Consider the following 11941-nt stretch of genomic DNA (forward strand, 5'->3'; position numbering starts at 1 on the left):
TCGATAATTATTTATACAGGCAACTGAAGTAGACCTATTTTACAGCCACAAATAAAATAGCACACGCAGAGAGATTTATACCAACTGGAACACCTGACAATGTGGCAAAAAAATGTCAGAAAGCACACCACGAGTGACACACAGCCGCAATCTCAACTGACGCTGAGTATTGGCGTCACAGGATAGTAAAATATCTTGGGGCAGTCCTGAGCCATCAGGAGAGACTTCAGGACGAGTCACACCAATGCCTTTTGGGGTATCTTTTTCACTAATAATCCCCCTCCTTTCTCTTCTCCTTCCCTCCCTTCTCCCTTCCCCTCCTCTTCCTTCCCATCCATTGAATATATTGAATGTGTGCACCGTTTTCCTTTCTGTATGCCCCCTGCACTGCCATGCATTCCTGTTGAATGGCTTTGCACTATGATGTTTATTTTGAATTTTGTTTGTGTCATTGTTGCTGCTGTTCTGGCTGTTCCCATTTTGTGTGGCCGGTGATTGCTGCCATCTCTTATTAGATAGTTTGGCTTCAAGTCTTGGCACTGAGCAGTGGGTAGGTGAGAAGGATTCTGTTTGCGCTTCCCGTTGCCGCCATGGGTCCCTTCCACCTACTACGTCTTCACCCCACTCCCTCAGTGACTGTGTCAGCAGGTCCATGCCCTCTCAGCCTGACCCCTGCTTGATGGATGAGAGTTGGTTTGTTACCCCTCCCCCCTGTTTTACTGCAGAAGGTCCTGATCCTGTCAGTATGGAGAGCAGCCCCATGGAGGACCTCTTGATTGAACATCCCAGCATGTCTGTATATGTCACCACCACCACCAGCATCATTGTGGAAAGAGAGGATCCTGAGGAGAACATCCAGGAGAAGTAAGTTCAGGGCAGGGCCTAATTGTTTCACTAATTGTTTACTAAGAGCCCCCTATGTTCCCCTTCAGAGATTTCACAGCTAGGAATAAATATACTAAATATAATATAGCCCAATATTTCTAGAGCTGGCGGGTTCTCAAAGTTTTGAGATTATATCTCCCAGCATTACAAGCAAAATATTGTATGTATACATTTAAATTTATATAAAAGTATGTCCTGGTAAAATATACGAGAGGAGCTAAATAGGGGAGGATTGCAACAACTTGGGAAAACTTCTTTTCCCCCCCTCCACCCTTTCTTTGAAGGCTTGTGAAATCTGTGGGACTTACCTCAAAGTACACGTGAGCAGGGTTATATTATTTGTTGTAAAAAGAATGCTTAAGGAATTCCATTTTTGCAAATGCTGCTAATTTCTGATTTGACTATCACTTCCTATTCTATTAGGCTGGCTGGAATGTCACTCTCCCAGTTAAATGTGTTTACCCCCCCAAATAGATTCTTTGATGTAGATATATATATATATATATATATATATATATATATATATATATATATATATATATATATATATATATATATATATATATATATATAGGTCTTTGGTTATTCGGGTTTTCTCCCGCGTAAAATTGGAAGTGTCTTGGCGACGTTTCGACAAAGTCTCATTCGTCATCTTCAGGCTTCAGCTTCGTGCTTCTGGGAGCAATGTGTGATTGCAGCTGTTTCTTCCTTTTTAACTGCTAGTGGGGGTTTGAACTGATTGGGTGGGAGCTTGGCTGTGCTCTGATTGGATGGGGTTTTTTTGTGCTCTGATTGGCTGGGGGTGTGTCCTGTTTGGGTGGGGGCTTGGTTGTGCTCAGATTAGTCTGAGTTGCAGGGGGATTTGAGCTGGTGAGCTGCACTGCTGCTGTTTGGCTTCGTGTTCGTGGTCGTGCTACATCTTCGTAGTGGGTGTCAGTCTGCTGCATGTATGGATTGGAGGGGTTTGAAATGGCTGATGTTGCAGCTGCGGTCTGGCTTCTGGTCCTTGGTCGTGCTTCCTGATCAGTGTGGGTTTGGGTCTGCTTTCTGGGTGGATGTGTGGTGGTGACATCCTGTGTGGACCCCGTGAGTGTGGGTCTGGTGTCATTCCTCGTGTTAAGGACTCGTTTGTCAATAAGGGCGGGTTTCCAAATGGCTGGTAGGCGGGAGGTATCATCTCGTTTGTTCATGCTGTGTGGGTGTTTTTCTATCTCGATGGCTTCTCTGATTATTCTGTTGTTAAAATGTTCAGTTTTGGCGATAGTTCTGGTCCCGGCCAATCAGAGCACAAAAAACCCCCCATCCAATCAGAGCACAGCCAAGCTCCCACCCAATCAGTTCAAACCCCCACTAGCAGTTAAAAAGGAAGAAACAGCTGCAATCACACATTGCTCCCAGAAGCACGAAGCTGAAGCCTGAAGATGATGAATGAGACTTCGTCGAAATGTCGCCAAGACACTTCCAATTTTACGCAGGAGAAAACCCGAATAACCAAAGACCTACATACAAACACCCGCGAAAACCTCAGAAAATATAAATATATATATATATATATATATATATATATATATATATATATATATATATATATATATATATATATATATATATATATATATTCAGATATTCTCAACTTTCATAGAGTACTGTTCATATTTCTGAGCTCCAGCTGTGCCTACAAGCATGACAGTATTCCTATTTGGGTGTTTCATTCCTCTCTGTGAATAGAATCATATAGACAGGCAAGACACACTTATTAACGCTGTTTATATCAGTACTTTTCCCTACTTGCTGGAATGATATAACCCAGGAATTTTGCTACCTATAGAGGACAGTGAATGTACATTACAGCAGATATATTCTCAGATATGTCCCCTGCTGCCTGCACGAGGCCATCAGCAGTCCCCATTCACTCTTCTTTGGTTTTCATTGCATAGTTGAATTGCCTGCCTGAACAGATCCATAAATGCATAACTTTACCCCTCAAAAAAGTAGGAGGAAGGGACGTTTCATGAATTGTCTATAACAGGGGTGTCAACTCAAGGCCCACAGGCTGGGTCCGCCCATGGGGTGCTTAGATCCTGCCAGTGGTAAAATGTGAAATTTGTTACTACGGGTTCTGTGGGCGTGGCTTGGTGGGAGGGGGCTAATGTGACTGTGTGGGCGTGGCCAATTGTTTTTTTTTTTTACGTTTAAAAGCATTTTTTCTACAACCTCTTCGGCCGAAGAAGTTGTTAAAAAATGCTTTTAAAAGGCTCTGGTGATCAGGCAACTCAGCTGGGATTGTCAGAGGGTTTTATTTACTTTTAAAGGCAAAACAAAGAGGCTTTTAAAAGAAAAGAAAAACCTCTGACATTCAGGCAACTTTCGGCCAAAGAAAAAATGCTTTTAAAAGTACAAATGTTTTTAAAAGTACAAAAAAACCCTCTGATGATGAGTCTCAGCTGTGTATGGGGGGGCAGGGATTTTTTCTGCCAGTTCTCTGAACCACCTGCCATCATCGCTACTGGATCAGGTGATCTGGTCTGAACCGGGAGCATTTCACCCCTGGATCCGGCCCATGGGGCTGCCCTGGAAACAGTGAAGGACCGGCCCGTGGTGCCTCTGCCAATGAAAAAGGAGCTTGGGAGGGCTGCGTGTGGTACTCCCGGGCTCCGTTTCCGCTGGCAGAGGGCTGAAGGATGCCGTTGCAGCCAAAAACGGAGTCCAGGAGGGCCACGCATGGACTGCAAAATGTCGAGCTGGTCACACCCACCCTGTTCATGTCCACCTGCCCCCCTGAGGTCAAACACAACCCTGATGTGGCCCTCAATGAAATCAAGTTTGACACCCCTGGTCTATACATACAGCTATTGTGCATTTTGTTGTAGATTGTGGGAGTTGTAGCTTGTGTTCCTTATCACATTTATGGATGAGTTGCTTACATTATTTTTTTGTGAATTGCTCTTTTGCTATGTAGAGAAAATAATATTCCCTTGGTCCTTCGAAGTAGGTGCTTGCCATATCAAAAGTGCTGCGTCCACTTCACCCTGTATGCCTTTTTTTCTGCAGTGAAATACCTGAAAACTGTTTACAGCGCCGTCCCCCACACCACTCCACTTCTCTTGCTACCAAGGCTGCCATCTTGGAGAAGGTCAATCAAGTGCGTCGGATTCAGAGGGCAAAGCAGTTGGCAGAGAAGCACAAGTTGAGTCAGAAAGTCATGAAGAGGCAGAACCGTGCCAGAGAGTGCCGCCCACAACGGGCCAAACCCCAAGGCCACTTTGTCTACCAACCATGCCAGCGCCAGTACAATTACTAAGCTACTTCAGGAAGTCTACACTGTGGGGCATTATCCTTTTCACTTTTAGCTTCGCTAGCTCTTCACAATGCTTTTTCCATCCAAGAGGGTTGTTTTCACTCATTTTCTGAAATTAATCGTCCTTCCCTGTGAGAACTTCCTACATTCTCATGAACTTGCAACATTAAATGGTAGATCTTTTGTGGGCTTTTCTTGAGCTTTATTCCCCACCCTATTTTTAGCAAAAAGTACGTTTTTATGATCAATGACTTCTTTTTTTGCATTTAATGTCCCATCTCCTACTCTACATCCTATTTCCAGATTTTGATTTGGATCTCATAGTGAATGAAACACAACATGCCTTGCTAGCATTAAGAAACAAGACAGCAAGTCAACTTTGAATCTCCAATATATGGGATTTTTTTAAGTGTTGGAAAAACATATATGTATCTTGGTTGTTAAGAGAGACCATGTTTCTTGTGTGAGTGTGTTTCTTGGTCCTTAGGTAGCATGAATTCACACACTGGCTATTGTAGCAGTTGCCAGTGTTAGACTAATTTGGTGCTTCCAGTGAATATATCACCTTTATTTTAATTTAAATAAGTTACAGGAGGAACATGGTGCCCTGTCATTTCTTTTCATCCCTTGTTATTGCACTAGAGAGCCTGTGACATCAGTGCCTTTCTTTTTGACATCATGCTCATGACAAAAAAAAAAAAACCTAACAGATTGTGATGTCAAATGGAGATATCAGGTTTCTGTGCAAAATGGAACACAAAAAAACAAGAAAGAAGCCTAACGGATCCCAAGTTAAAGATTAATGACATGTATTTTAACATACTTCTTTCCGTGAAAAATAAATAATTTGTATATTTGTTTCTTTTGCTGAGTTGATGTAATGGTTGCTCATGAATTATCAAGGAATATCCTTAATTGCCTTGAGGCTGCAAGACAATACAATGAATATTTCTGGGAATTTTGCCATTGATTTCAAATGGAATATAGATAGATCCTGAATTCTCTGTTCAGGATGTCCCGTGATGCAAAACTGCGACTTTGAGAGCCCATTTTGAGTAGATGCAATTAACATTAAGAGTTTACAAATACTACAGAGGATATGTAATTATGAAAAGGGCAAAGTGGTATGACAATGTTTTCTCCATCTAATTAGTTGCATGGTTATGAAGGAGTTTCTTACAATACTATTAATGACTCTATAATTTAATGATCAAGTGTTTAGAGAAAGATGGGACAACCTTTGAGGACTCAGAGACACATTTGGAAGCTTTGGGGCACTTTTAGAAAATGGTGCATCTGGGAATGAGACCCATGATAAATACCCGAATACCCATTTATCGGAAAGCCAACTGGAGAGATTGCTCCCCACTACCCAGCCTACCTTTCTAGGCAGGTGGGCCTTTTTCAGTATTGTTGTAGCTACCCACCAATCCTTATTTCCTAAGGACTTTTATAGGATGCCCATAAGGCCTAAGGACATTCTTATTAGAGGCTGATATTGCAGCACCCCAGCTTCTGATTATTATTTTAAAATTAAAAATATCTAAATTAAAATCAAATTGAGTGAAGAGCTTGGTGTGTGCATAAATAGATTTTAAAAGAAAATGCAAACAAAAGTTTACAAGCGTGCAGCTTTTTAAAATATGTTTCCATGAGGCTGATCATGGACATTTCTTGTAAGAGAAATACACATAGCCTTCATATGGAGCATTTCCAAAGTGTTCTTCCTTTAATCTGGTGCCATTTAGTTGTGTTAAAATCATATGTTCAAAATGTCCCTAGCTAAGTCCATACTGGGTGATGGAAGCTAAGGTCCAACATATTTGAAAGAGACCATACATAGGAAAGCCTATACTAAACAGAAAATGCCAGTGAATTAATGAATATGTAGATTTACACTACCTATCAAAGGAGAAAGGATTTTGAACTGTTAAATAAGTGAGTGGCAAAGAAAAATGTATGGGCTCTTCAGTACAGAAGTACTCTTTAAAGTAGGAATAAAAAAGCTACTTGGGTTTAGAATTTTCGACGCTTGTCACTGGAGTTCTCACAAAAGGATTCCCATAGTATTGTGGCTGATCACAAAACATCCATTTACCAGATGCCAGTTTGGCGAAGTTGCTTTGTTACTCTCTCTAACAATGCAGGATCCTTCCCACTTATCACTACTTTTTTTTTTTAGTTGAGAAGGTCAGTGAGGCTTTTGCTGCGACTATACCCAGTTTTCTATGAATGGCACTCAGAGGATATCTGTTGAAAGAAGTTGATGCTAGTGACTGGATCTTTACTTTGTGCTGTTAGCTTCCTATGTTTAGTTATTTAAATTCAAGGGGTCTTTTGCAAAACAGAGACAAGAATCTGAAGATGGGAAAGAGAATGTTTCCAGGCATACTAGGATCCACAGGCACCCATTTGTCCACCTTGCTTTAAAAAATAACGTGCATCTAAATTTTGAAAGTGGATTCCCCTTTGAAGTCCATTTCCACACTGAATGGTATTATTTCCTGTCTATAGCATTTAAATCAACATTCTTTCTGAGTGAACTAGATTTCTTTGAGGTTGTATTGGAAAAGGGTTGCTTGATTAAAAACGATCACTTTTTAAAAGCCACAACAGAGGTAGAATAATTTTTTCAATTTCTTCTTGTTCTTTGTATTTTTCTTCCTTCTAATTAGGAAAATGAGAATATTCACATCCTGTTTTTCAGCTACATTTATTCTTAAAAATACTTTTCCAATATGATGGAGATACCATATTTAAATTTATTTCCTGTGTTGATTTTAGAAACTTTTACCTCAGGACAATTTAAGACTTGATTTTTTAAAAATAAAATCTTAGAAACCCACTTTTGACTTTAATAAAAAGGGGACATTTATTTGCGCTGCAGAAGTAATCCATGGTTTTACCACATTTATTGACCAGATCTGGAAAAAAAAAACCCACCCAAATGGATACATGAAGAGATAATATTGCCCCCATAAAGTACAAGAATTTCACGTCAATATAACTGAACAAGTAGAAATGTGATAAATATAGGACTATTTCTATTTTCTCATCTGATATCTCTATATTTAAATCTAGGGAGTAATTTAAATGTATTTAAAAACACAGGTATCATGAGTTTTATACATTTTTATTTTGAATGAGAAATCCTCATAATTATCTTTTGAAGAGTCTTAACTACAAAGTAATTTGTCATATTCCATTGGAAAATGGAGTTATGATCCAAAAACAAAATCCTTGTGGTAAAGAAATTGCTGTGTAGTTCTGTGAATCCTGGTCTACATATCTAACACTTACAATGGATGACTGAACAAAATGTTTTCTATCTAAAGTAGAAACTAATAGTGCCCATTCAGTTATGTTCTTGGTGAACACTATCCTGACAGAAATAAAGTTGGTAGCCCTAAGTACTTATCTCCAAAATTAAAACAATTCATTTAAATATGTTAGAAAAGTGTAAAATGATGAAAAATTGTTTGCAAAATGAATAGAGATCCAAGTGATATTAAAATATTTGCTTCTTTTCCCAGTTCTGTCATTCTCACCTATCTGCTCTTTCCCCATCCATAATCAGATACTTGAACATAGTTTCTAAATGGCTCATTCTGATGATAAAAGAATTAGCTGGTGTTAATCACTTAATTCTTACTGTCATGAAGTTGATGGCAAATCCATCCCCTTCCTCCAATGGATTGGCCTTTCTGCTTTGAACAGTTGTTGGTGCTCACCAGTTACTGCTATGGAGACCTGGCAAGGAATCTTAATAGCAGCAGGCCAGAAGCTCAACACTTCATCAGTGGGAGTCCTTATCTTTTTCTTGACACCAACTTCTGAGCTCTAGAATAGCAGCCAAGAATACCAATCCCATCAGCATCTCGATCGTTTCAGAATATAATAATACAATATTTATTTTTATCAATATGTGCTAATGATCATGCTTTCTGACTCATAAGGTACAGGTAAAGTAAATGGCAAATATACTTAACTTGATATTGATTTCTAAGCATTTATTTAATTTGGAGTTGAAATAGACTATATTTCAAATAGTTAAAATAGACTGTATTCCCAAATTGCATCTTCTGCTTCTCTTTAAGAGTTATTGAGAAAGCAGGTGGCAAATATAATGAGGCTGAGTCAGATGCCAGTTCCCTTCACTTGCAAATAAGCCAAGTTATTCTAATTTCTTTTAATTTTGTGCTTGCAACTTTTATTCTCTTTGATTAAATGACTTTAACATAACATAACATAACATCAGAGTTGGAAGGGACCTTGGAGGCCTTCTAGTCCAACCCCCTGCCCAGGCAGGAAACCTTACACCATCTCAGTCAGATGGTTATCCAACATTTTCTTAAAAATTTCCAGTGTTGGAGCATTCACAACTTCTGAAGGCAAGTCGTTCCACTTGTTAATTGTTCTAACTGTCAGGAAATTTCTCCTTAGTTCTAAGTTGCTTCTTTCTTTGATCAGTTTCCACCCATTGCTTCTTGTTCTACCCTCAGGTGCTTTGGAGAACAGCCCGACTCCCTCTTCTTTGTGGCAGCCCCTGAGATATTGGAACACAGCTATCATGTCTCCCCTAGTCCTTCTTTTTGTTAAACTAGACATACCCAGTTCCTGCAACCGTTCTTCATATGTTTTAGCCTCCAGTCCCCTAATCATCTTTGTTGCTCTTCTCTGCACTCTTTCTAGAGTCTCAACATCTTTTTTACATCGTGGCGACCAAAACTGGATGCAATATTCCAAGTGTGGCCTTACCAAGGCATTATAAAGTGGTACTAACACTTCACGTGATCTTGATTCTATCCCCCTGTTTATGCAGCCCAGAACTGTGTTGGCTTTTTTAACAGCTGCTGCACACTGCTGGCTCATATCTAAATGGTTATCCACTAGGACTCCAAGATCCCTCTCACAGGTACTACTATTGAGCAAGGTACCACATATACGGTACTGGTGCATTTTGTTTTTGGCCTAAATGTAGAACCTTACTTTTTCACTGTTGAATTTCATTTTGTTAGATAGCGCCCAATGTTCAAGTCTGTCAAGATCTTTCTGTAACTTGAGCCTATCTTCTGGAGTGTTGGCTATTCCTGCCAGCTTGGTGTCATCTGCAAATTTGATGAGTTCCCCATCTATCCCCTCGTCCAAGTCATTGATGAAGATGTTGAAGAGTACTGGGCCTAAAACAGAGCCTTGGGGTACTCCACTGCATACTTCCCTCCATGTGGATGTAGTTCCGTTGAGGACTACACGTTGAGTGCGGTTGGTCAGCCAGTTACGAATCCATCTGATGGTGGTGCTGTCTAACCCACATTTTTCTACTTTATCTAGTAGTAGGTTATGGTCTACTTTATCAAATGCTTTACTTTGTAACAGTAGCTTCTTGGAAATTGGCAAATCAAGATGACTTATCAATGTAACTCAGACATTTTTTAGATGCCTCGATTTCCATGAAGGATTATCAGTTGACAGCTAGGGAATGTGAATTATTAATGTTATATTTGAATATATAACTTTCGGAGACAATTTAGGGGATAGAGTACACATTTTGGTGAACCTATAAAAATAGCCCTTGGCTTACATCCATTTGTTCAGCAAGTCCTGAAATTTGTGGTGGTGATGATGAATGAATGGTACTTACGACCTTCCCTGCCAGCTAAGAAGTGGTAAGTAATGGTCACCGTGAGCTCCTTGCTTAATGACTGGTAATTACTTAATGACTGGTAATTACTTACTTACAAACAACAGCAACCAGGATTGCCAGAACTGCTGTTGCTATGTAACATGGTCACATGATGATATTGTGCTTTATGACTGCATCACTTAGCAATTCCAGTCTCAGTTGCCATTGTTAGCCAAGGTATAACTGTATACCTTAATATTAAATTTTGATGGGATATTTAAACATAAAATTAGTAACTTTGATTTCTACAGAATTAAGAGATGGACCCTTTGAATTATTTTTTTGCTTCCCAGCCCTCTTCCATCTACTCAGTACTTCAGAAAATTTTAATGCTTTAGAAAAAATTATAATCAGTTTCATTGGTGTAATAGTTACTGTTACAGATGTTATTCACCTAATAATTGGATTCATTTGTGAAACCCCAAAATAGCTCCAATGTTCCTGGGTGTTTATTCCTATTTTAAAATTTACTAAAATATACATTGTGTTTGACTATAGCCCTAATTGTACACCAGCAACTTTTCCTGAACATTGACATTCCATACATTATTACCTGTAATCATAATGTATTAATTAGGTGGTACTAAGTTGGGTAAATGACTCCCTTGAGTTTTACTAGAATGTTAAATAGATGCAACTATGTTGTTGTCTTGTCAGTGATTTGCCTCTGACTTTTTCCCAATCAAGGTTATAACTATTGGATATGCTAGTAATTTCCCAAGCACTAGCCTGGCCTAAAAATGCATGGTTTTTTTTGAAGATCAGCCAAAATTTGATCAATGCTGCTGAAACCACATTTTCTCCCAGAACATTTGTGTGAAGTAATTAATAAAGCATGTCCGTAACTTCTTGCCAATGGACCAGTCACTCTCATTCAGCCCTAGGAAGCAAGCAGTGGCCAACCATTTCTGAAATCTTGCCATTGTCTTGCTTCTTTAAGATGAAAGAGACTGAATGGCCAGTTGACAAGTTTATATATTTATGGGTGTATCTGTGCATGTGCACAAATATTTCTGACTTGCATGCATGCATGCAACACACACACACCTTGGACTTCACCAGGGATAACATTTATCTTACAACAATGTAATCTTATTCCCACTGAATTGAATGTAATAAAGACAACTGGGGGGAAAATACGCCAGCTATGTGGCAGGATATCACCAGATTTAGGAAACATGAGATGCCTTAAATATGTTTTCAGCAACAAGATTCTGTCATATGCATCTGATGGTCAGAGACGCTCAAAGCAAATTGCAGGGCCATTACATCATGCCGTACCTACAATGTCCCCAATAGTTCTGCCTGGCTATTGCTGGAGACAAATTGCTTTGTTTACTGCAATATAGTAAGAAACAGGGCCGTTGGTTTGGCCACCAAAACAATTTTTAGAAGAAATAAAGATATAATCATGGAGCTAAACTTCCCAGAAACCCAAATTATTTAGATAACAATTTCACTCCTCTCCTAAGCTCTCTACTTCAAAAACATTTTGCAGCAACATAGATCAAAATAAATGCTTTCTCCTTCTCATCTAGAATTAGATCCAACACCAACTGAAAGCTAAGCAGCAAAGCTTCCCAACATGCAAGAATGTAACTAGAATTTTAACATCTTTGAACAACATGTAGACCCAATAAAAAAAACAGGCATGACTTTTTGTTCTTTTGCAGCTGCATCTATAAAAGAGAAATTTCAGCTCTGTCTTTCATTGAAGTTAGATAGAATGATGCCCCACATTCTGATTTTCTATATATAAAATGGAGATAGTAAACACCATATTTACATCTCATATTTGGCTTCTGAAAATAAATGGAACTGCACCAGTTACTGTATAAACACAAATATTTACAATTGCAAGCAATTTCCGAACACTTAATAAGAGTTTCAATTGTTGTGCAAACTATCATCTAATACATTTGTAAAACGTCTGCATTATTTCACTATGACTGCAATTCAAAAATTGCCCCTTTCACAAAATCTGATTTTATTGCAATAATATTGAAAATCACAACTATACACGAGTCTGTAATGTTGAGTCTATAATGTTAAGTCAACAGAAGGGTGCTTAAAAA

General features: G+C 39.0%; 1 protein-coding gene across 7 annotated transcripts in view; it reads left to right on the top strand.

Moving 5' to 3' along the window:
* The window catches only part of TP53INP2 (tumor protein p53 inducible nuclear protein 2), a 45348-nt gene extending 36264 nt beyond the window's left edge, over nt 1-9084 (top strand). For 3 of the 7 annotated variants that reach the window (XM_058177117.1, XM_058177119.1, XM_058177120.1), the window contains exons 3-4: nt 516-864; nt 3937-9082. In XM_058177117.1, the coding sequence (XP_058033100.1) occupies nt 516-864; nt 3937-4186 (599 nt within the window). In that variant the 3' untranslated portion in view covers nt 4187-9082. Of the gene's footprint in view, nt 1-515; nt 865-3936 lie in introns of all 7 variants that reach the window. The other 4 variants (XM_058177122.1, XM_058177121.1, XM_058177124.1 and 1 more) reach the window with 4 other exon arrangements.
* Nucleotides 9085-11941: the final 2857 nt, after the last annotated feature.

Source organism: Ahaetulla prasina, chromosome 3, assembly GCF_028640845.1.
Source record: "Ahaetulla prasina isolate Xishuangbanna chromosome 3, ASM2864084v1, whole genome shotgun sequence".
In the NCBI taxonomy this organism is placed as follows: domain Eukaryota; kingdom Metazoa; phylum Chordata; class Lepidosauria; order Squamata; family Colubridae; genus Ahaetulla; species Ahaetulla prasina.